The 24428-nt window shown below is 49.9% G+C and overlaps 1 protein-coding gene across 2 annotated transcripts; it reads right to left on the bottom strand.

Moving 5' to 3' along the window:
• Positions 1 to 804: 804 nt before the first annotated feature.
• COL6A2 (collagen type VI alpha 2 chain) lies at positions 805 to 23466 on the bottom strand. 2 transcript variants are annotated; one of them, XM_062602168.1, is made up of 28 exons: positions 23269 to 23461; positions 20133 to 20267; positions 18723 to 19321; positions 18177 to 18197; positions 17556 to 17621; positions 17009 to 17062; positions 16853 to 16897; positions 16670 to 16696; positions 16398 to 16424; positions 16260 to 16304; positions 14738 to 14791; positions 14417 to 14479; positions 14235 to 14297; positions 13659 to 13748; positions 13032 to 13094; positions 12804 to 12866; positions 12629 to 12691; positions 12111 to 12173; positions 11748 to 11798; positions 11390 to 11425; positions 10997 to 11059; positions 10776 to 10838; positions 10487 to 10522; positions 10200 to 10245; positions 9684 to 9836; positions 9000 to 9452; positions 8659 to 8697; positions 805 to 1634 (listed from the first exon to the last, which is right to left on the bottom strand). In XM_062602168.1, exons 2-28 carry the CDS (start codon positions 20236 to 20238, stop codon positions 1027 to 1029), a joined length of 3060 nt encoding a protein of 1019 aa, XP_062458152.1. In that variant the 5' UTR covers positions 20239 to 20267; positions 23269 to 23461; the 3' UTR covers positions 805 to 1026. The 2 variants fall into 2 exon arrangements, with proteins under 2 accessions (XP_062458152.1, XP_062458162.1); XM_062602178.1 differs by lacking the exon at positions 805 to 1634 and adding an exon at positions 4440 to 5834 and having other exon boundaries at positions 23269 to 23466.
• Between the last annotated feature and the right edge of the window lie 962 nt (positions 23467 to 24428).

The raw sequence follows: 24428 nt of genomic DNA, 5'->3' as shown, positions 1-24428 counted from the left end.
TGCTCCAGAAATCGTCTTCCAAGGTGCCGACATCCATCCGCAGACATGCATTGTCAGAAAGCTTGTGCTGGTTGTTAAAAGTATTTAAAACCAGAGGCAAACCACAGAATAAAGAGGCTTTTTTCAGGGTAGGGTGAAAAGAGATTGTTTATTTTTGCAGACAGCAAAATTCAAGTTCAAATCTGGGCACTGCTCAGCACTTGGTTACCTTGAACACATTGGGATGACAGGGAGGCAGCTCCCAGTGTTTGGTGAGATCTGGGAGGCATGGTGCTCCTCTCAGCCAGGAGTTTGGGTGCAGGAATATATGAACAGGTGCTGGTGAAGGCTGAAATGAAAGTAGGGAGCAAGTGGGACATGGCCCCTCTGTGACTTTTAGTGTAGGCAGAACCCCAAAAAGAGCATCTGCAGACAACTGTGGAAGGTAGCAAAGCCTCTCACCATCCTGTTACTCCTGGGAAAGGGGAGCATACCATCAGGTGCCACGCAAAAGGAAAGCAAGTCGCTGAGCATTTGAATGTGTCATAAACTCAGTCCTCTCAGGACAGAAGTACCAAGAGAAGTAAAACGATGGGATAATGTGGAAAAAGGTTTGATAAAGAACAGGGGATGTTGTAGCCACAAAACTCCTCATAGGACACTGAGGGATACTGAGGGGTTTTGAGAACTAGAGAGATCCGCTTGTCCTGCCACACTGGAAGGGTTTCTTGCTTCTCTGATAAGACCTCCTAGGGTGACAGGATGTATACAAGTCATGGCTTGGTGTGTGTAAAGCTTTACAGAAGTACATCATATGGCTCTGTGTCCTGCTTTGATCTTGGCTTTAATTAGCACCATAAATGTAAGATACACAACTTTTCATCATGAAAATCACAAAAGAGCTCTGGATTTTGGCGAGAAAGGAGGACCCAGAGGCAGCTGTTCTGGGCCAACTCATTGTTGCTAGCAACCATACAGGGGGAAGAAAATAAAACAGGAGATATCAGGGGGTGTATAGTGCTGAGAGGAAGATGTGCATCCCTTCGTTCAACATATCCACCTAATGAACCTGTCGAAGAAGCTGGGCTGAGAGAGGCTGTCATAGTCCTTCTCCCGGAAGATGGCTGCCCGGTCCCCAAGGCCAAGCTTCAGCAGGACATCCATGTCTACATCACTCCCAAGAGCCACTACGGTGGGCATGACATCTTGCTTCTTCATGGAGTTGATGGCCTCCTCGAGGTTCTTGCTTCCCGTGATGCCATCAGTGATGAAGACGAAGGAGAGCTCAGCATTGCGCCGCGCGAGTCGCTGCCCATCTCCTGGGCTGAGCACGATGTTGTTGATAGCGTGTATGATGGCTGACCCGATGTTGGAGGACGAGTCCAGGTACTTGATCTGTGCCAGGGCGTTGGAGATTTCCGTCAGGTTGTAGGTCAATGGGAAGACCACATTCTGGTCTCTCTCACTGCCGTACTGCAGCAGTGCAACCCGGGCATTCATGTTGTCGCTGTTGCTATTGGCCAATGTGAGCTGTCGGGCCACCTCCTCCACAAAACGATGGGCCCTGTGGAAATTCTGCTCCCCAATCCTTTCAGAGCCGTCCAGCAAGAAGACAACGTCAACGGGGCGCTGTGTGCACTGGGCCACTGCAAGCTCTGCAGGAGAAAGAAGACAAGAGTTGGGAGCATAAAGCCTACAGGCTAAGGTTGGGGCTTGCCCTGGGCAGTTTGGGCTTGGAGATGCCTTCACGCACCTTTGGCCAGCCCTGCTTTGCTGCCGAAGGCTGTCTTTGCAGCTGGTAATGCAGGTTTTCTTCTGATGCCCTCAGCTTCTGGGCATTAGGTCTTAACAAATGTTAATTCTGGGGCCACTGGCAGACCTCCATGATATTAGACAGGTCTGTACGTTTTAGTCCCTGAATTATATCCACCTTCATACTGCAGTTCCCATCTGAGAGGAACATCCAGAGGTTAATGGCAGGCACCGTCTGCAAACCTCTCGGTTACTTCTCGAGTGGTTTACCTTCAGATTTCCTCTTCACACGCAGATTTGTATGTTGAAAGCTGTTTCCATAGCTTTCAGCCAGATTAGTTTAACCGGGAATCGCTAATTCCAGAAGAGCTCATAAAGGCTGGGTTATAGGGCTGAAAACAAGACTATCTTTGTCAGTGTGCCTGTTCATATCAAAGCAGCCTTTCCAATATATAACAGATGAATAGTTGAGTGAACTACAGGGGCCCGTTACTGTTCTGTCAGTCAGAACAGAACCTGTCCACAAAGCTGGCGTGTAGGCATATGAATAGATACAGTGCATGAACCCAGGAAAAGAAGAAAAGGGCTATCTTTGGAGTCAGCTATTAGGGACCGTTATTTCATCCCTTTGCAGTAGTTATGCGTATTGCATTTAGTGTTCCTCTGCATGCCTGCTTCTCCAAGAAACACTTCCACTTCCTTCTTTTGAGTTTCCTCCTCTGCTGAAAGCATCACTTAGGAGCACAAGCGCAACAGCAGCATTGATTTGTGATGTACCTACTGTGGCTGGCCACCCCCTCAGCTGGCAGCAGGGCAATCACTGCCAAGCAGTTCTATGGCTCCAAGACTGAATCTCAAAGTCCTGGAGTCAATATCATCATGTTTTGCATGACTGGCAAAGAACAGGAGACTCTGGAACAGCCCCAGCTTGAGCACCCATTTCTAGCAACAAAGAGTAACTTTTGGGATGGGAGTATCTCATTGGGTTGAGTATCTGCTAGTTGAGCAAATCCAGCTTGAAAATTGCTTCCTCAGTGCTCAACACTGCTATGCTTGGATTCAGCATGTGGGGTGCTGAACCAGTGTCATTCCTTCTATGAGCTGAGCAACAAATGGTTTCGTACATGAGTACTATGTGTGCGGTCAGTGTTATCAAAGGCACATTTTAAGCAAAATAGATACATGTGCTCTTGAAACTACAGAGACAGTGTCCAACGTGAATCCAACAGCACAAGCCAGTGTAGCAGAAGCTCTTATAGTGCACGTAATTGAGCTCAGAGATTATTTGCACCACTTCCATCCATGATAAAAGTCAAACCTGATGCAGGAACTTGCTGGTACATGTGGTTTAACCTACCTGGCTGGACATAGTAAAAGTCCGTGGTTGTTTCTGTATCATGCTCCCTGACCCTGTAGACTTGCATTTCTCCGTAGCCCACACCGTATTACATATCTACAATGACATGCCTTGAATGGTGCTTACTGTACATTGTCTTACTGTGAACAATAGGCTTATGCCATGGCAGCTCTGGCTGCAGTAAAAAAACAGTCTCCAAGCAATGCTTTTCCTCCCAGCCCTTTTTGAATATCCAAATTCATCTGCAACACTCCACTCCTTCAAAGCAATAAAGGTGCATACTCACCTCTGCCCAGCCTTCCTTAAGAAATGGTGTCTAAAGGTACATTGGTGCTGCAGTTCCCTGTATGCAGGTGCTGCTGCCATAAAGATACTTGGCCTTGGAAGTGCCTGACCTCCTGGTCCTCACCTGATCTGTGCGGCCATGGAAGGCGAAAGGCAGGCAGGCAAGAAGGCATGGCCCTTCCGATTGCACAGTCTGATACCTGCATCGGGGTCTGCAAAAGCCAGTGGAAGCAAGCAGGTGGGAGTGAGGGCTGCGTATAATGTTGGAGAAGCGTTACACCAGTCTGTACCCCCAGTGCTTGTCTACATGTAGTTATGTTTCTGGAGAAGAGAAGCCTCCTACATGACATGAAGCAAGCCTTATAAGCTCCTAGTTAAGCTGACTGCAGCTGAGAGCAGCATCACTCCATGGAGTGATGGGACACCTTCCACTAGAGCAGCTTGCTCCAAGCCCCTGTGTCCAACCTGGCCTTGAACACTGCCAGGGATGGGGCAGCCACAGCTTCTCTGGGCACCCTGTGCCAGCGCCTCAGCACCCTCACAGGGAAGAACTTTTGCCTAAGAGCTCATCTCAATCTCCCCTCTTTCATTAAATCTGACAAAGCACAGTAGGGAGCTTGGCTTTACACAGACTATCTGGAATACATGGCTTACAATCAGACTCAGACATGGGCTGATCCTTTTGCCTTCACCTAAACCGCAAAGCACTTCACGTAAAACTCTCCAAACTCTTTTCCCTCTGTTACACGCCAACAGCAGAGCTCTCTGGACTCCCTGTCCCTATAGACTAGAAGCAAAAAGCATTGAAACCTTGGGAGAAGGACTATGTTGTGCAGCATATTTGATGTGCACATGTGCTGGGTGACACAAACACTTCCCCTGCATCCCACACGGCTTTAAGCCTTGACTGGCAAGCCCCAGATGTTGAAGCATAGGTGGAAGAAAACTGCAGTAAGTTCAAAGTGGGCAAGTTCCTCCTTCCATGGGCTCCACTTTGCACATGAGGAAACATCACAGCCCAAGCATGTTTCTGAAGACCATACATCTCCCTTCTGCACATTAAATATGACATTTGTTCAGTATACTTTATTGTAATAATATCATGCCACTTAGAGAGGCTGCAAAATCCACTTGCTGGCAGTAAACACTTCTACTTTTGTGCCTGCACACAAGATGCTGCTCTCTTATGGATTAAGAGGGCAGTAGTTATGCTGGAGGCAGGAATGGTTGATACCTGCCTGACCTCCTGTGAGTATTAGGAGCATCTGAGCTTATGGAAATACCACCCCTCATCTAAATGCACACACCCACAGCACAAGTGGTGTCTCTGAACCGAACTAGCACTTGGTATGGATTGAATCAAGTTGAAATACTTGCTTTTAAATAGCTCACGTAACACATCATAGAGGTTTGACTGCACGCAATCTCTGTCTCTTGTCTACCAACAGGTACATGTTGCTAACTAAGACAGAAGAAACACAAATGTAGAAGCAGAGAAAAAGGCAGAGGGAGCTCACACAGCTTCTGAGAGAAGCACTCCCCAGGTTTCGGTGCTCTCAATGGAAAGCCAGGCTTGCCCCCTCTCCCATACCTCTTGCTGCTTCCCTTCAACATTCCCCACTGCCCCTTGGATGGTCGTACAGAGACACTCACTGCGGCAAGAGGAGATGCACCTTGCTTTGTCAGTCTTGCCACACAAGACCTGAAGAAAGCCCTCATGGTAACCCAGTGAGAGGATGCGGAAGAGCTTCAGAAGCAGTTAGCAAATGCATATGTATGAAGGCATGGAGAAAGTGCATCGCTGGTCCCTCTGTGTACGAAGGGCTCGCTCTGGCCCTCAGCCACGCGTGTGTTGGGAGCCTCATTGGTAGACCCTGGTGCTTGCCTATGGCTGAGGGCTGGGACACGCAGCTCCTCTGCAAAAAAGAAGTGGGCAAAGCAAAAGCATCTCTTGCCATCACTGAAGAAAGCTGCCATGCTCATCATTCAGCCAAGCCAGAGAAGACTGCCCCTCATGTCCCATCCCTCACTGAGCGCAACCAAGAGCTGAAAGCATCTACCAGTCTATCTGCCCCCTCTGCCCAACAGGCACATGGGGAAAGACCATTGCCACCTCCTCTCAACCTCTGCCTCTGCTCTCTTCACATTGATCCCTAACAGAGATGTCAGCAAAGCCCTAGCACGGTTTCTGGGTCCCCCACAATCTCGCTGTGCACCATTTTGAAGGTGTCAATGAACAAGTCCATCCACTCTTGCCGCTCATTTCCAGTGGCAAACTTGGCTTTTTCGGCGGTAAAGGCCAAAGTGGCCACCAGCTGGGTGTACATGCTGGGGTCCTGGGTTTCCCGCGTGGAGTTTAGAAACTGGGCGATGGAATGTATGGTGCTGGGGAAATCTATGTTGACTCCCTCTTCCATGGGGCGGAAAATAAGTGGATTTACGTTCCCAGGGTTCCTGTCATCTGCAAGTGAGCGTCAAAAGAATATTTTCAGGGCTTGCTAGCAATGGCTCTGAAAGCTGCCTGGCTTTCCTAGGTGCACTGCACCAGGACAACAGGGATAATGAGGACAGAGAAGTAAAGACCAAAGCCACATTTTACATCCTTCTGACACATTTTATGTCTAAGGAACCGTGGGATTTGGACTGAAATCACTCACGCATCAACTGAGAGACTTCAGAAAATGACATGGAAAATGAACTGCCCAGCTCCTTCCTGTTCATCTGGCATAGAGGCACAATGGAGGAAGAGCAGCGCCATGGGGTCCAGCTTCTTTCTGCATATGCATATTTCTTTATGCATATTTCTTTTCATACATATTCTGCCATCATGTAGCTGTGAACTCTCCTCTGAGTAAACTATACACATGATGCTATACAGCCAGAAACACAACTAAGGGACAGCATAATGTGAACTCCTCGCCTGGCACTCAGCTTGCTGCTGTGTGCAATGCTCCTTTGTGGTGTCTGGGCTAATCAGTACTCCAAAGCCTCCATCTCCACCTGGCTGTGCTGAACTTCAATGTGAATAAAACCCCTCAAGGCTCAAAGCAAAGCCTTTTGCGTGGGTTAGAAAGAGCCTCACAGAGCATCATGCGGTTTCTATCAAAGCAAGTGGTCAGTTCAGATTTGCTGAGCATTCAACCCATTTTACATGCCCATTAGCACCATAGCAACTGACGGGCAGTGACATGAGGACAAGGGTCTGCCCTGAAAACAGGATTTCCTTAGGCAAAGCACTAAGGCAGATGTGAACCCAAAGTGACAACATGCTTCTGCAAGTAGGAAGCCAAGGTGTATGTAATACCTGTCCCTTTCTGTGCTTTTCTGGCAATACCCAGGCTGGGGTACATGGCACGAGCAATAGATTTGCTTCCTGAAGTGCCAGGACTACAGCTCTGGGGGTAAGAACAGAGCTGGATGTAGCTGCCTTCCTGACCTGAACCTGTCTGGCCTATCTCTCACTGGACACACGCATTGGATATGCATGAAGCTCACTCACACCGCGTGTGAATGCACCGTCTCCATCCAAAGGGTTTACACACAAGTTGGCACCAGCTCTTGAGATGCTCTTGGAGAACCAGAGGAAGCTGAGCACTGAGAAAAGAAGCCCCAGGCTCCATCACATACCTTAAGTCACATCCCATCCAATATGTTTCCCTTGCCATTAAACAAGTGTGGTCATTGCAGATCCTTCTAAATGATGCCAGCAATGCATCACAGACCATCCAGTGCAGTGGATGGAAGGTGGTTTGCTCAGAGGCCCCTGAATCCCTGGGCATCACTGAACACTTGATCTACCAGGCCTAGCAGGGATCCTTGCACACCAAGACAACTTTTGCCCACGGTGGGATAGGTGCGATGGCACTTTGACAAGAGGCCCGCACCTACCCAGCCACATCACCTATACCTATGTCCTCTGGGGCACAGGTATAGGGCCTGCCTACAGCATGGCTTGAGGGATTCCCAAGAGGGAACACCCTCAGATGCCTCCTCAAGCCATTTCTGTTCTAGTCCCCAGGACAGGTACCAGTGAACTGTTCTCACCTTGCATCAGGAACAGAGACACCCAAGTGCACTACATGGAAAGAACCACCAACTCCGCCTTGCTTTGGAGGCCTTCGATGGCCCAAGCACTAGTGCTTGGGTCAGCCTCTCTCCTGCAGTGTTCTTCTGAAAAGGGGAGGCTGCAGGGACCAAAACCTTTGAAGACGCCAGTGTGGCTTGGGGAAGTCACCTCCTTGTGCACGGATCTGCAGGACAAAGCTCCTCAGAGGATATGGCAGAGGAGCCTGTGTGGGTAGCTCAGCATCACTGTTGGATGCTGTGTTCTCTGCATGGCCAATATGCAGAGATTTTAGACAGGAGTAATTGTGGCTTTTCTGTCTTTGGATTTCTGAGCATCCTGTGTCCAGTTTTCCTTTGCTTTGCATGGAAATGAAGGGACTTCTTCTTTGCCATTTGAGGTTCTGGATAATACTGAGTCAAAGCTGGGGACTTGCGCAGGAACATTCATGGCAAGAGGAGAGATAAAAACTGCAAGAAGTGGCAAAACTTTGTCCCTGTAAGCTTTGTGCATACCAGCAAATAGTGCATCTATTGCCTTTAAGCGGGCGCAGAATGCAGACAGGATCTACAGCAATTCAAGTTGCAGATCTGCCCCTTAACATGAAAAATGTGATCAAGTGAAACTACCTGCAGAGAGCAGCAGCTGTCTCCTTTGTACCATAGGATCCTCAGAGACTTTTCCCTTTAATCCAACACCCCCAGTTAATTGTTAATTAAATACAGCCAGCGTTAGAGAAGCCAAAGCCTTGGGTCCACTATGGTGTCATTTTCCGTATGGTCCCTACCCCCTGCTCTGCCCTTGTCACTCCTGAGGAGCTTCCTGCCCGGTGCTGCGGGTTGGGTTCTGCATCCCAAAGGTCAGCATGGGTGGGAGAGTTTAACAAGGGGGTTTTGACTTGATGCATGATAGATACATGGAACAAGTGAGCAATGGATTGCTGAGTTTGGAGGCCAAAACCTGGTCAAAACCTCTGAGGAACTGGGTCAGGGCTAAGCCATGCTGGTGCACTAACACAGTGCACTTGTACCTACCTGTGCAGAGAACATGGAAAGGCAGGAAAACAGCAGGAGATGAAACCCTGGAGCCTCTTCTCATGTAACTTAACAATAATTCCCTTAACTCCTTTCCCCCAAAGCAAATGAATGGGGTTGTGCATCCCATTCCTGCTCCTGGCCCTACCACTTTGTGCAGATAGCATGAAGGTATTTGTTATGTTTACCTGTCTGACAGGGCAGCTCAGGGCAGACGACCTGTGGATCTGGAAGGGAAAGAAACAAGGAAAAGTGAGTGATGTGCTGCCATCCCCCCTTCACCCAGCCGAGGTGGCAGGGCAAGGTCTCTTAGTGGGGAAAGGACTCCAATGGACTACCCCTGCTATCTGAGAAAGGACTGCTCATCCAGGGCTACATAAAGGCATAACCCAGCTTATGAGCTACTGGCCAACCTGCTGGGACATGGTGTCTCTGCAACTGCTGCAATGCACCATATATACCCCGAACCCCAAACCCTGGGGCTGAAAACCTCAGTTCCACTGAGAACTGTACAAGGAGCGGTACAGACCTGGGCAGAGGACATCTTCCATCTTGTCAATGAATTCCTCTGCCACCAGGTCTGAGAAGAGCCTCATCTTCTGGACGCGCTGGGGTTCATTGCAGGCGATGGAAACCAGAGTCTCACTCTGTTCTGGCTGGTCAAACATGTCTCCAATGCCAATGGTGTTGACAACCACATCTCTACCGCAAAGAGCCCCGAGGTTCTTGTCATCGTCCCGGGGGTCATAGCGCCCATCCGTGATCACCACAGCAAACACTTGGGCTTTCTCTCGCCTGCTTTCCTTGATGAGCTTGTTATAGGCAAACTGAAGGGCAGAAGGTGTCCAGGTGCCTCCAGCAATCCACTCCAGGCGCTTCACTGCTTCCTTGAAGCTCGACAGTGAATCAATGCGCTCATCATCAAGCTTGATGGCTTCAAAGGTCCCCTCGTGACTGTACTGCACCACCCCAACACGGGCACCTGCCAATGAAGCATCAGGTCACTTGGCTTTGCATCCTCAGTGAAAAGAGGAGGTCAGCAAACTTTCACACCAGCAAAGAGCTCCCCGATTGGCCTAAAGAGCTGGGAAGGGAATAGGGAAGAGCTGCGGAAGTGCTGGATTGATGAATCGCAGCCCAGGGCAGCTACAAACGTGGAAGCTGGAGGAATCCAAACCCCATTTCTCTTCCCTGTGCCCCACACAGTCCAGACCTGTCTGTGACTTGGGGTCCTTGGCAATAGAGCCCAGGCGGCTGACCACATTGACCACAAAGTTCTTCTCTAGGGTGAAGTTGGTGTAGCCAATACTCTCTGAGCTGTCTATGACAAACATGATGTCCAGGGCACCGCAGCGCTTCTCACAGTCTGGGGAGAGAGACAGAAGGAGAAAGACACAAAGGTCAGTGATGGTGGGAACAAGAGACCATCTATGGGAAGATGAGACAGCATCACACCAAGCATCCACAGGGCTTCTGGATTGGATAGGGAGGGCTTCGCATGCATCTTTCTGTTGATGTATTTGATACCCTCAATATACTAAATCTGTTCGCTATACTCTATCCTATCATCTGGACCATGCAACTCTGTATTACAGCTCATTGCTCCTAAAATAATCAGGAGGTGAGCAGGGAATGACTTTCCATGAAGGAGGCAGCCCCTGATGACCCCCTTTCCCCATCCCTCCATTGCTCATTCCCCTTCCCTGGGGAAAGGCAATGGTCTGCTCACCACAGCATCCGCATGTCTCCCGCACGTAGGTCATCACGTCGCAGTCCTGCCAGCAAAGGGGTGCAGGGTGAATGCCTCCCTCCCTTTACACAGCATCCATCCCCTCTAAGGCAAAGATTCCCCTTTCCCTTCCCACCCCTTTTTCCTTGGCTCTCATGGGAAGCCACAGGCCACCTTTGCCAAGCAGCATCAGGACAGGATGCTCTTTCATTCTCAGGCTGTGCATGGCAAAGCCATGGCTGCCCCAGGAGGAAGAGCACTGGGGGATGCAGAGAAGTGCTACTTACAGTCAGGCCAGGATCTCCTGGTGGGCCTGGGGTCCCCTGTAAGAAGAGCATAGGGATTTCAGGCAGTTTTCCCATGAGCTCCCTTTGTGGGAACTACACATAAGAACCATTGAAAACATGGCTTTTTGCAGAGGGAAAGGTAGGAAAGCCTTGTCTGGCAGCTCCTCCATCAAGACCTACTGCAGGGAGACCCACTGGGGTCCTCTGAGCTTTAGAGCTTCAAGGAGAAGTGGGGAGGAAGAGGAGGGAGCTGCAGCATCTGCTCACACACAGTGTCATGGTACGGTACCTCAGGGCCAGCTTCACCAGTGGGACCACGGGGTCCGGGCTCACCTCCTGGACCAGGATCACCCTGGGCAAGAAGCAAAGAAGGGTCAGATATTACCCCAGCAAGGCTGGTGATGCAGGGACAGTCCTGCTAAACATGGTCCCACAGCAGAGCAGCACTGTCTCCAGCACATCTATCAGAGGTGTGGAAGGGGGACACTGACCCATGGGAGGTCTGCTTACCGGTTCCCCCTTGTCTCCTTTGGTCCCTTGCACTCCTTTTGGTCCAAGCTCTCCTCTTGCTCCCTGCTCGAAGGAAAGAGAAACAGATCCAGCACAGAGCACATCTGGATGTGCTTAGGCAGAGGTGTTACTGCTAGAAGCCTATCAAGGATACTTGCCTGGCCCAGGAGAGCACCCTCTAAACCAGCACAGAGCAAACAGTGTTTACTTAAGCATTAACTAAGAACAAGGAGGTTTAGCACAGCGTGCCTGGGAGATTCACTCCAGCTCTGCAGCTGCAGGGAATGGCTCTTGGCAGATCAGGCTTCTTGGCCACCATCTGGAGAGCTGGGCAACGGCTTCTGCGCATTACAGTCACTACTGAATGTAGGTGATGGAGACAAACACACTCACCTTGGGTCCTGGCTGCCCCTTCTCACCCTTGTCACCCTGTGGAGGGAGAGAGGTGGATGTCAGCACCCAAGCAGCACTGGTCCTGCAGTGTACATCTGCAGTGTGATGGTTGGAGTGGTGGGCACAGCCACCTCCCCATCACCACTGTTGAGGCTGGGGTCCACAACACCTCTGCTGTGAAACTGAAAGGACTCTGGCCAGGTTCAGCCCTGGTGTTAACCCCCTTTGGAGGCCCCATGGTTCTGGGGGCCCTGGTCACTTTTATTCCTCCTTCCCTCTCCTCCCAGCCTCCAACAGCAGCCACCACTGATACAGGCTTCTTTGTGGCACGTACATCTGATGGATGAGGGATACATACCTGTGGTCCTCTGGGTCCAGGGTAGCTAAAGCCAGGTCTGCCTCTGTCACCCTTTGGGAGGAAAACATAAGACCTGTCAGAAGCTTAACCTGGCCATGACAGTGACAGTCACAGAATCATTATCTGTCTATCTATCTATCTATCTATCTATCTATCTATCTATCTATCTATCTATCTATCTATCGACATATCTATCAACATACCTATCTATCTATGTATCCATCCATCCATCCATCCATCCATCCATCCATCCATCCATCCATCCATCCATCCATCCATCCATCCATCCATCCCTATCTATCTTTTCCACAAAAGCACACAGCAATACCCTTTCAAACACAGAGCTGCATTCAAAGGCCTTACCTTCGGTCCTGGTGGTCCAGCATCACCTCTTGGGCCCAAATCACCAGGATCCCCTCTTGATCCCTGCAGGACAGTGGAGGGAGTGGGTGAGGATGTTCCCTGCAGCTACCTGCCTGCACATGGGACTGTGCTGGAGAAACCAGCTCTTGAGAGGATGCTGCAGGACAATCTTCCCTCTCAGTGGGGTCACTGTGATAGGGTCTGATTCAGCACTTGGGTCCCTGTGTCCCATGGAGACACACATATGTCACGGCACTACTGGATTAACCACAGACCCAGGATGAAGACCAGGCCTGGGGAGACCTTTCCCTTCCTTCCATACTGTCATGGGAACATGTGGGACCAGGAGCAATGGAAGAACAGAGATTCCTGGGTCTTGCCATTTCTCCTTGCCCCATGGGCTAGCTGGGGCCTTTGGAATAGATTTTATACTCCTTGGGAGGGACAGTGCAGCCAACTTATGCCATTGGGACAAGCTCTCATTTGAGAGGGAGGACACAGTCATACAGGTGACTTACTATCCTGCCTGGCTCTCCCACAGGACCTGAAGGGCCTCGGGGTCCTGGCATTCCTTGGTCTCCCTGGAAAGCAACACACAAGAACATGGAGAGGAAGGCACAGGAAGGTGTGCATGAGGAGGAAAGGGTGAGCTGCCTTGGATGGCAACAGCGCTCTCCTTCTCTTTATGCTTACCCTTGCTCCTTTGCTTCCAACCTCACCAGGCAGGCCACGAGAACCCTCTGGACCAGGATCTCCCTGTGAGGAGGGTAAAGATATTCCCAGTCAGGGATGTCTCCAATGAATGGAAGAGGAGGCTGTATGTGATGCCACTAGGACACATGCACAGTAGAACATCACTCACACCACTCCTGTGCCTCTTGGGCAAACTTGCAATGGTCTTGGGGCAGTTCCTTTACTCACCCTTTCTCCTTTGGCCCCAGGAGTGCCTTTGCTGCCTTTTGTCCCTGGATCTCCACGTCGACCCTTGGCAAACACAAGAGAGCCACATAAATGGGATTTGAAGATGGATGCTGTCCAAGCAGTGATATGTGGCTACTCTGCCTTCTGCTTCCTGGCTCAAGAGTGGTCTCCTTACCCCCTTAGTGCCTGTCAGGAGGGAGCAGGGATGCCTGTGCTGGCTCTGCCTGGGGGATCTTGCCTTTGGCTTTTGGGAAGCCACAGCCAGTTTTCTGTCAAGAGGTGGTCACAGCACTGGCCGTAAACACTCATGGTTTATTCCCTAAGGGTTCCCCATGGTGGCCACCAGATCTCCACTGCAGGAAGCCAGCAGTGTGGGGAACTTGCTAGAGTACAGCCCAAGGGTCCCTGGGACATCCCAGGGAATACAAGATGCTTTTCTGGGGTGGAATGGTTAACATCACGCTTATGGATTATGGAAGTACTGCTCTGGGAAGATGGAGGAGACGCCCTCCATCAGGAGGTCAGCACCTGCACAGTTTTTGGAGCAGGCAGGCTAAAGAAGGGAAGTTTCTCAGAACTCATCCATGAAACTGCATCCACCGTGCACAGACCTGTTCAGACACTTACAGGCTCTCCTTTGGGTCCAGGAGGTCCTGGTTCACCCCTTCCTCCCTTTCTCCCAGCAGGCCCTTGAGCTCCAGGGTTGCCTTGAAGTCCCTTGGAGAAGAAAAAGAAACACAATTTGTTGGAAAGAGAGGTCCGGGTGCACACATCCCCCTCTTGTCCCGTACCATGCACATACACCCTTGAGCAGAGGCATGTATGAGCACACAACTCATGCTTCCACATAGCCACCAGCCTACACACCAATGCTATGTGCATAGACTCCAGCCTCAGAGAACTGTGATGCTGTGTCACCCTTCTTCTAGCAACTAGTGCAAAGGCTGGTCAGCTTATATGGTCAACTTTTATGTTTCTTACAGCATCTATCCAGCCCTGCTTAAAGCTGGAGGGTTATTTCAGCATCCTCCACTATGTCTGAAGTAACTGGCCAGGAGAAGATGGGAAGAGGAGGAAGGATACAGCGCAAGCAATCCCCTTTGTGCTGGAGTTGCTCCATGACCAACACTTGGTACCGCTCCATGCCACAAGGAGCAGACCCTACTAAGACACTGGATACACTGGAATGCTGCATTGACCTACCGGGCTTCCTTTTTCTCCTGGAGGTCCCGGCGGTCCACTGCGACCAGGCCGGCCAGGATCTCCCTGAAAGAGCCATAGAGCAATGGTCACTACCAGCATCATCAGCATGTTGCTGTGCTCCAGCGATGTACACCATGAGGAGCACAAGGACACTGTTATAATGTCTGAGCCTTCACTTGTACCTTTATGCCTTCATCTCCTCTTTCTCCTTGGTCTCCTGCATCTCCTGGGTAGCCATCAGGGCCCTAGGGAGGGAAAGCACAAAGAACCACACATTTTGCAGTGGCAACAACATGCACTTTCCCTGGAGAATGAATCAAATGGCTTAGAAAGTTGCTTTAGAGACTACAATAGTTGTTGCTTGTTGGTTGGAAAGGGCCTTGAGATCATTTGGTTCTAACCCCCTGCATCATGCAATCTGTAGGAAAATGGGCCAGTAACTTTGTTAGCCACCTTTGTACTGTGTGCAGCTGATGTGCTGAATGAGAGTAAAGCATTCCTACCTTGTCACCAGGGTCTCCCTTGCAGCCTGGTGGTCCAATTCTGCCCAGCCTGCCCTGGAGAGATAGAATTCCAAAGAGAAAGACAGAGAAGCTGTAGGTGTCCGAAAGGAAAATACAGCTTTCCTTCACTAATCTTTAGCATCATTTGCTGACCATGCCTGTCATCAGCTAAAGAACGAATAGCAAGTGTATTCCTTAAACAGGAATGTGGTGTGAAGAGACAAATGGAAGAGGAGAAAATAGCCTAAGAGCCCCAGCTTGGTGGAAATTCAGGCATGCTCATCCTGCACACATGCCCTGGGTGATGGCCACATCCCTTGAGGCTGGATTTGGAGGTCATTCATGTTGTGGTGGTCCTCTGTCCTGCATCTTGAGTTGGAACAGGTCTGTCTGTAGCCCATGAGAGCAGTGATGCCTTGTTCTGCATCCCAAAATGGATTTGCTGGCAATGCTTACACAGCTTGTCCTGGTTAGAGAGTCTGAATGAGTGTTTTAGAGCTTCAGCAGGCATTTGAAGAGTGGGAAGAACTGGTATTACCTTGCAGCTGGGTGTATGAGACAGTGCAGAGCAAACCCAATGTGTGCTGGGCAGTGGACAAAGTCATCTGAAATCAGCTCATATTAGGCTATTCTGCTGTGCTACATCTGCATGGCATGCAGACCTAAGGGAGGTCATGGCCCTCTATGCTCAATATAGAGGTTTGGGTTTGAAGGGACCTTAAAACTCATCTAGTTCCAATCCCTGCCACAGGCAGGGACACCTTCCACTAGAGCAGGGTGCTCCAAGCCCCCGTGTCCAACCTGGCCTTGAACACTGTCAGGGATGGAGCAACCACAGCTTCTCTGGGCACCCTGTGCCAGCGCCTCAGCACCCTCACAGGGAAGAGCTTCTGCCTAAGAGCTCATCTCAGTCTCCCCTGTTCTGGCAGGTTAAAGCCATTCCCCTTGTCCTGTCCCTACAGGCCCTTGTCCAAAGCCCCTCTCCAGGTTTCCTGTAGCCCCTTTAGGCACTGGAGCTGCTCTGAGGTCTCCCCTTAAGGAGCCTTCTCTTCTCCAGGCTGAACCAGCCCAGCTCTAAGCTCAGCTCTTTGAACCTGGCCTTTAGCGCTTTAATATCAAGAATAAGCAGCAGCTGAAAGCTGAGATTTCAGATTTCTGACGAACTGCCTCGAAACCCGCATTTCTGCAGAACTTCCTGTTTCCTTTAGGGGTCACTAGCACTCAAGATGAGGTATCTCCAGCCCTGCATCGCCTCCTGTATCAGCAGCACAGCCTGGGTTGCCCATCCGTTTCCTTGCTTGCTGATGAAGGGATAGCGCTCCCTATGTCGTCTGAGTAACTTCATCTCCAACTTTCTCAGGTATTCCTACATTCCACGCGGAACAACGTGTAAATAAGTTCACAGAAACCTCAGTCAGAGCAAAAAGCATGTGGGATAATGGGAGAGGAGAAATGCAACCAGTGGAGACAAGGGTGGGTAAAGAAATAGAACAGCAGCAGCTACATTACTAAGTCGTGTTACCTTCTGTCCATCGGTGCCATTCCTGCCGGCCAAACCAGCGGCACCCTGGGATCAAGAGGGAAAATAGAAGGATCAGTGATGTGTTAACGCACACGCAAGGGTTGGAAGCTGGGGCAAAGTGTAAAGGTGCTTTCTTACCCGCCGTCCATCGGATCCAATCTCACCCTGGGGGAAGAAGAGGACAAGAGTCAGGCACTGAGTACATCCGCCACCCATTTACCTCCCACAGACATCTTCACTTTAGGACACAATGCCTGAAGGAGGAGATGTCCCTGGAAATCCCTGCTGATGTCTGCATTTACATATGAATAAGGCTGTTATTCTCCTCATTACAGCTAAACTCTTCTTTGCAACGGAAAGGTGTCCACCCCACCCCACAAGTGCTCAGATTTGGTCTCTTTTTTTCTCACCTTCTCTCCTTTCAGCCCTGGGACACCCTAGAAAGAAAGGACAATGATGTGTTAGTGCCTGGGGATGAGCAGGAGCTGGGATCTCAGCTGGGAAACAGATGAGAGGGAGAAGCAGAGCTCTCCACTGCTTTCGCATAACTCAGTGACTGCAAAGAGCTCAGTCACTGGCTATGGGATTCTTACCTTGGGACCAGGGTATCCGATGGGACCTTCGATACCTGGGTCACCCTTGAGGGAAGAAGACACAAAGTGTTAACTCCAGTGTGGCAGAGGTGCAGCCCCAGCTAACAAAGGAGCAACACTGCTGGCTACGATGGTGGGGGGCTTGCCACCACTTACCTGTCTTCCTTTCAGCCCAGGGGAGCCTGGTTCACCCATGTTTCCCTTTGCACCCTAAGGAAAGAAAAAAACCCAATATTGAGTCTAAGCTTGGCGCTGACTGTGAGAAAATGGCAATTTCTGGGAGCATCAGAAGTGGTCTTGCAAGTCCTGGGGTAAAGGTTGGACTTGATGAGCTTAAAGGTCTTTTCCAACCGTGTTGATGCTATGATTCTGTGCTGGTTCTGCATCACCAGATGCTCCTACAGAGCTTGGGCAGCAGGACCTGCTTTATTCCAGGGAAAGGCTCTATGGGGAGAGGAGCACACCAGGCTAGGGGCAGGAGAGTGGGACACTGGTGTCAATGCATCATCTTCAGCACACACATGAGCAGACACCGGTGCTGGATGTGTGCTCCATTCACTCCATCACAGCAGTCTCCCAAGGCCAAGGCAGACGTCGGGGAGCTGTTTTCCACCTTGGTGAAGGCTACCTGCAGCTGAGGGGGGGTTTATGGCATCCCACACTGCCTGCATTATTCTCTTCCCACAGGCTGAGGGTGACTTACCTTCTGCCCTCGGTATCCCTTGGGACCAGGCGGACCTGCAATCTCCAGGCAGCTCATCTTGTAGCACTGAAATACAAGGGACGGAACAAGAGGTATAAGCACTGTGGTTCTCCACGCATCTCTCTCTCCTTATGGACATGGTGCTAAAAGCTACCCCAACTCCAGCTATGGGCATAAAGTTGCCACAAGCACATTCATTATGGCTTGAGCCTGTGGCCAAACTGCAAGAACAAGACTGTTCAATGTCAGATAAGTTGGGGTGAGCTTGCTCTTCTGAGGCTATCGGGGTTTGTGCCCTTTGGAGCATCACTTTGCACATTGGGTATGCCAAACCATGTCCACATGGTACCAGCAGGGCTTCAGCTTGTGCAGCACCTACAGAACTACCCAAAGTGATGCAATGAGTCTACTCTCAGAAGGCAGAAAGTGAAGAGTCCATTCTGCATTTCAGACATAGGATAAAGGGACAGGTCCTCAGGCTGTTGCACTGATGTATGGGTAGGCAGAGACCCATCCTGCGCAATCTGTCCTGCTACTTTTGGGATATGAGTTGGTCTTCTTTAAGTGAGACGACTTAAACCTGTGTTACGTGGCAATGGCACAAAGTTGCTGCTCACTCACCTCTCCATAGGCTTCGTGTTTCTGCAAAGAGAAAACAGGAAGGACAGAATCAGTGAAGGTCAACCCCAAAGGAGAACCAGCACCACAATCCTAGAGGTCCATGTGATACTAAGGGAGAGGAGGTGGTAAAGGTCCCATGGCTTTAAAGAAGTTCTCAGAGCAACCAGTGCGTCGCAGGTGGGACCTCAAAGGCCATGCTGATGATGAGTACATGTCTCAGTGCTGTTTCATGCACCCCTGGATGGGGAGCAGGCTGGGTATGGGTCTGGCCTTCAGCAAAAGCCAGGCTAGGGTGGCAGCCTGCCCATAAATCATAGGCACAAACCAAGGAGTCCTGGTTTAGCACTTAAGCAGACAAATCCAAGAAGCTTGAGATTCCATTTGCCCCCTAAGTGCTGGAAGGCCATGAGAAAGGAAGAACAACAACGTGAAGGCTTTTCCCTGGCTCAACAGAGCCCTGCCAAATCTCACAGCGCGGCTGCTCAGAATGCATCCCCAACCACCCATATGCTGCTTCTCTCCCCCCGTTCTCCTGCCATATCATACCATAGCTTGGATTATCCTGTCAATGGTGTTCACATCAATCTCCAAGGTGTCCTTTTGCGTGATGGCATAGTTATTGCGGTACAGCTCGTGGGGCAGGTTGGCGATCTCCCGCAGCCCCTGCTCATAGACATTCTCACTTGGGGCCACTGCAAAGAGCTTGATGCCCATGTCTCGTGCCCTCTCTGCCTGCAGCTTCATCCCCCCACAGGGGCTGCCTGTGACGTGGCCATCAGTAATGACTACTGCGAAGTTCACGCCTGAGGCCATCTGGGTCTGGATCTGCTCCGTCATGTTGGAGATGGCGCAGTCTGTGAAGGTGCCCCGGCCAAGGTAGTTAATGGCATTCAGCCTGGGGAGGTAAATGTCTTTGCTGCTCGTTAAAGGGCTGTATATCTCCACCACATCCGAGTAATGGAGCCCACCAAACTGCCAGGTGATGTAGACTTGGTTCTGGTAGAGCTCGTTCTCCAGTTTGTCAATGAACACAGGGATGAACCGCTTGATTTGGTCCACAAGGCTCTGGATAGGCACAGTCTGCAGAGCTACGCTCTCCGAGGTGTCAATGATGAAGTACACATTGATGGGGCAGTTCCTCTTTTCTGCATGGAGATGATGAGGCAGAACATGTCAGAGCACTCCATACACCTCCTTTATTGCCCCCCAGAAACCTGGACTGAGAAGCTTATCTATTCAGCACATAGAGGACAGCACATAGAGTTGTGAAGAGAGCAAACAACAGCAGGAGGCTTAAGCTCCAGCTTCCTGTGAGGGTGTTGAAGCTCTTGACAATTAGGAGTTAATTCCACCTGGGCTGGAGGAAATGAGGGAGCTGAGGATTTAGGCCCAGGGTTGAATGAAGAAGGGCAAACGTGTGACTTCTGTTCTTCTGCACTAAATGAATGCTCTGCCTACCAGGCTGCTGGTTGCTCTCTGGTTTATAATCATTGTCAAGAAGACCATACCCAAGCATGACACTGGAAGAAGTCCCACATAGCTTGAGCACCTCACCATCCTCAAAGGGGAGGGCTTCTCCTTTATATCCAGTCTGAACTTCCCCTTGTTTAAGCTTGAACTCATCACCCCTTGTCCTACCAAATCCCGAGTGTATAACTCCATTACTTATGGATACAGAGCTTATTACTGCATCAGCTGGGAGAAGGCACCACTGGCAGACCCCAGCTCTTCAATCCCTACCTCTCTGCACTCCAACGCAAGCCCAGAAATGGGAGTTTGGGTGGACAGTGTTCCTTGGAGATGAATTACTATCACAGGGCCTGGGAGTGCAAAGGGCAGGAGAGGTTTAATGTACCACTATTCCTCATGAGCAGGCTCGCCAGCTAAGCATGACTATTGCTTTTAGTGAAATTACTGCCTACAAAGAAAAGAGGCACCCATTTATCGGGTTAATACCTGCACAGGAGGTAGGGCTGACATCTCCAGGATCCCCATCAAGCTGAGCATGGAGAGAAACCAGAGCCACACAAAGGACTGTGGTAAAAAAGGCTCGTCGGAACATCTCAGCAGTTCCTCTGGATATTGAGATGCCTGTGGGAAAACACAAGTTAGATGTTAAGCACCGTATACAGCCTCCTAGTGCTGCTGGGGAAACACGAAGCCAACCAAGGATCAGGTGATGGAGCTATAGACAGTGCATCTTGATTGTTTGATTTCGTGGTTTCTCTTTATGGCCACTCCATGCCCACATTGACTCCATCACCCCCAATCCACATGGACATAAGCATCCATGCTCCAGTTTGCCCGCTTGGCCACACCACCAGCGAAGGTGTGCAGCAGCGGGTCCTTTCCATCTCACCATATGAGTACCAAAAGGACACAACATCCCTTGCTCAACAGCGCTGCTTTTCAGCCCACACAACCCATGGAATGAAGGGATGAATAAACATCCACTTGAAGAAGTGCACATCTTTAGCGATGAACCTATCACACTGGGTCTACAAGGTCCAATTGCATGCAGGAGCATATTTTGTGTAGGGTTATGATGACTTAAGCAGCAGCAGAGTTGGAGATCTTGTCTAATGAGCTCTTGGGAATGTATAAGGATATTCACAGCCAAAATACAGGCAACACTTTTCAACAGCAACATTGTAGAATCATAGAATCAACCAAGCCCTTTAAGCTCATCCAGTCCAACCATTCCCCAGCACTGCCAAGGCCACCACTAACCCATGGCACTGAGGCCTCATCTCCACTGTGTGTGCACACTTGCAGGGACGGTGACTCCAGCCCTGCCCTGGGCAGCCTGTTCCAATGCCTGAGCACCCTGTGGGGAAGGAATTGTTCCTCAGCTCCATCTAAACCTGCCCTGGTGCAGCTTGAGGCTGTTACACAGAGGAAGAAGTGATGCTGGGCTTTATGTCTTGAGGACGATAGCTCTAACCAGCATGGCCCCTTGAGGGCACAGGCCGTAGATAGGGCATGTGTGATCTCTACTATGAAAAGAAGGCCGGAACCCAGTTCAGAAAGAGATCTTCTTCCTTGAAAAGTTTTTTTGGGCATCTCTTGGAAGAGTCCAAGTCTTGAATGGACACCGAGAGAGTATTTGCTTGCATTGGTAGCTCAGGGGGAGAGCAAGTTATGCAGCTGAGCTTTGCCCTAGTGATGTCCCTGCGTAGGTCAGTGTGGCTCAGTTTTCATTGCACTGCAGAGAACAGAAGGGCTATCGTAAGGATGAAATACTTTAATGCTGACGGGGTGTTTTAGTTAAGATCAAGACTTCCTCCTTCTGCCCTTGCTACAGGCTTCCCTCATCTTGTCTGACCACAATGCAGAGCTGCAGAAGATCCTGATCCTTGGTAGGACACAACAGCTTTGTGCCTTTACTGAGGAAGCTGGAGGCACTAGCTTTTGGAGAGGCTGGGAGCACCGGAGGCTTTGGCCAAGTGTCTCACTCACAGATCAGCACTTCCAAAGTTTAACCATATCCCTACCTCCAGCCATGTGTGCACGGGAGCTGCTCTTGGCAGAGCATAGATAACCAGGGCCAGCTATGACATAGGACAGCCTCTACAGCAGTCCTGGGGCCTTTGAAATTGGTCAACAAACCATAGAATCCCATATCATAGACTGGTCTGTGTTGGAAGGGACCTATTCTGTCATCCTCAGACTGCTATAAGCTGTTGAGATGCTGTTGTAAATCTCGTATCATCTGCTGTTTCCCTTCCAGCCCCACCTCCTGCTGTGAAACCTCAGGTTTTGCCAGTGGAAGAGTGTATTTCTGACACATGGTCACATATGCAAAAGCATATGGAGTTATCTACACAGAGGTCTTTCAGAAGGACCCAAGTTCTCTGCTTGTGGGTATCTCTTCCCACCCAAGCAACTGAACCAAATGTTATATTAGGGCAAAGAAATGACTTGCAGTTATTCTTTCCAATGTGTATATTACAGTTATTTGTGCTCTCACATCTGATTATCACACACAAGTTCCTCCTGGTGCACTGTGTACTTCTTCAATCCCACAACACCTCTTATAGCTGAGCAAATTGGTCCCACATTCCCACAAATTCAGGTGCTCTGCTCTCTAAGCAAACTCTGCCTGCAAAGAGCTTATTTCAAGCCACAAACATTACACTACCCTCAAGCAAAGAGAACTATTCTACCTATGGCATATACAGAATGAAGTTAGAAACTCCACTGCTGCTCTGACACGGACCCAGACCCAGACCCAGGTTTGTTCATGCCCAGTGGGAAGTGCCTGCTAGCCACCTGCTTGTATGGCACTCCAATGCTTGCTAAGTAAAACCAGGGGGGAAAAAATCACCCCAGAAACATCCTATTAGGTACAAAAGCTCTCATAAATGCACCTCCTTGTCCTCCTTTGCATGTGGGAACAATGTCAGTGTCGGTCACAAACGTGACCACAAAGAGCCCTGTACTTTAGTTCCTGGGCACATCACCCAAAGGGGAAGGTTTCCCAACATCAGCAGGGATCCCAGCCCTTCTCCAGCTCTCCTATTGCAGCTCCACTGGGAATTCAGCCAGGGAAAGCCCAGGAATGCTGGATGGAGAAGACAGACTCCAGATACCAAACTAATAGAGGAGCCTGTGCTGATGAAACTCAGAGGCATGAATCCCAGGTTCTTTTAATCCATATCTTCTGGAATCCCGGAAATCAAGGAGGAATCATGCAGCTCATCGGTCGCTCTGCTGCACATCAGCATAGCTAAACTCTGCTTAGCTGTCCCAGGGATTTGGCTCAATAGTTCCCCCCCTCCAATAGATTCTCTAGGCCTTTGGCCCTTGTAGATGAGAGTCCGCAGCTCACACTACCCACAGTGGACAAAAAGCTCATGGAAAAACACCCAATCTAGCCAAAAGAAATAGGGAAACATATTCTGCTATAGTAGGTACTGCCTAAACTTGATGTGCCTGAATGGAGCAGCTTGCTGGTGAGCCCATAAGCAGCAGCACTAGCTCTGCAGCCTGCAGCTGGGGTTTTAGAGGGTAGCTCTTCTATTCCTCATTGGAAATCCATCAGAAAACAGCCACATGCCACCCGTTGCAAGGAGAGGAAAATTCTGCCTACCTGGAAAACGAAGTCATCAAAATTCCCTCCAAAAGAGCCTCCCAAAAGCCAGGAAGAAGACTTGGTCGAGTTGCTCGTATTAGGAAGGCTCCTGCATCCCAAGCTCTGCGTGCTCGGGGGGTCTGGGGAGGAGCAGCAAAGGCGTCTCCAGCCCAGTCCCTTCTATCCCTGGAACTGCCCCTTCTCTCTTCCTCCTCCTTCTCAATCCTCCCGTGTAGTAGCTGCAGACATCCACAGAGCGTCACTGTGGGTCCACCAGCACCTCGGGATGGTCTCCTCCTACCGCTCCCCTCCCAAGGCTGTCATCTTTGGACCTGTAGGCATCTTTCTTCTAAACAAGCTGGAAGAAGTCTCGTTTTTCCATGATGAGAGGCCCCATTTTCGTGATTGGCATCGCTGCCCCACATATTTATACCATCAAATAGTGTTCCTCTTACTTTCCGCCTCCTTTTCCCGTCCTAGTAACGTATCCTGAATGGAACAAATAAAACAAGAACAGCTCAAAAAAGAGCAATTTACATCTTTAGCTTTTGCAGATATCCAAGTCTTGCTCAGAGTCATCCAAGTCTGAGTAGTATCTGTTACTATTGATAGGTTTGGGTGTTTTGTTGCTGGGTTGGGGCTTGATGGGGGACTGGTTTTCCTTTTTTGTTTGATTTTCATATTCACAGGCAATTTTTAGCTCTGATGAATCAAAAATAGTGGGAAATGTCCCAATAAAATATAGGGAACAGCAATGACTTTCATTAACATGGCCTGTTATCCATTGAGTTATCACTTTCTGTAGCCCAGAGAGTGAGCAGCAGGTCAAGGGAGGGGATTCTCCCCCTCTGCTGCAATCTGGGGAGACCTTAGAGCAGCTCCAGTGCCTAAACGGGCTACAGAAAACCTGGATAGGGGCTTTGGACAACAACGTAGGGTCTCTGGGATGTCATCATCTCCAAAGGATCTAGTGAAGAAACACAAGGTCATAGATAGGGGCCTGCACTTGGCAAGGATTCAATAATGCTGTAGGTTGGGAAATCCTTGGGGTTGTTTAAAATAGAACCCTAGAAACTCCAAACAGTGCTTCCTTATGTGGTAGCAAACAGCACTTTGTGAGCACGCAAATGCTGTATATATGTATAAGAATGGGGTGTTAAGTAAATAAGAACTGCAAT

The sequence above is a fragment of the Pezoporus occidentalis genome, unplaced genomic scaffold (genome assembly GCF_034315485.1).
Source record: "Pezoporus occidentalis ecotype Australia unplaced genomic scaffold, CSIRO_AGI_Poc_V1 ctg118, whole genome shotgun sequence".
NCBI lineage: Eukaryota > Metazoa > Chordata > Aves > Psittaciformes > Psittacidae > Pezoporus > Pezoporus occidentalis.
Note: the sequence above shows the minus strand (reverse complement) of the source record. Positions and strands in the feature narration are given on the sequence as shown.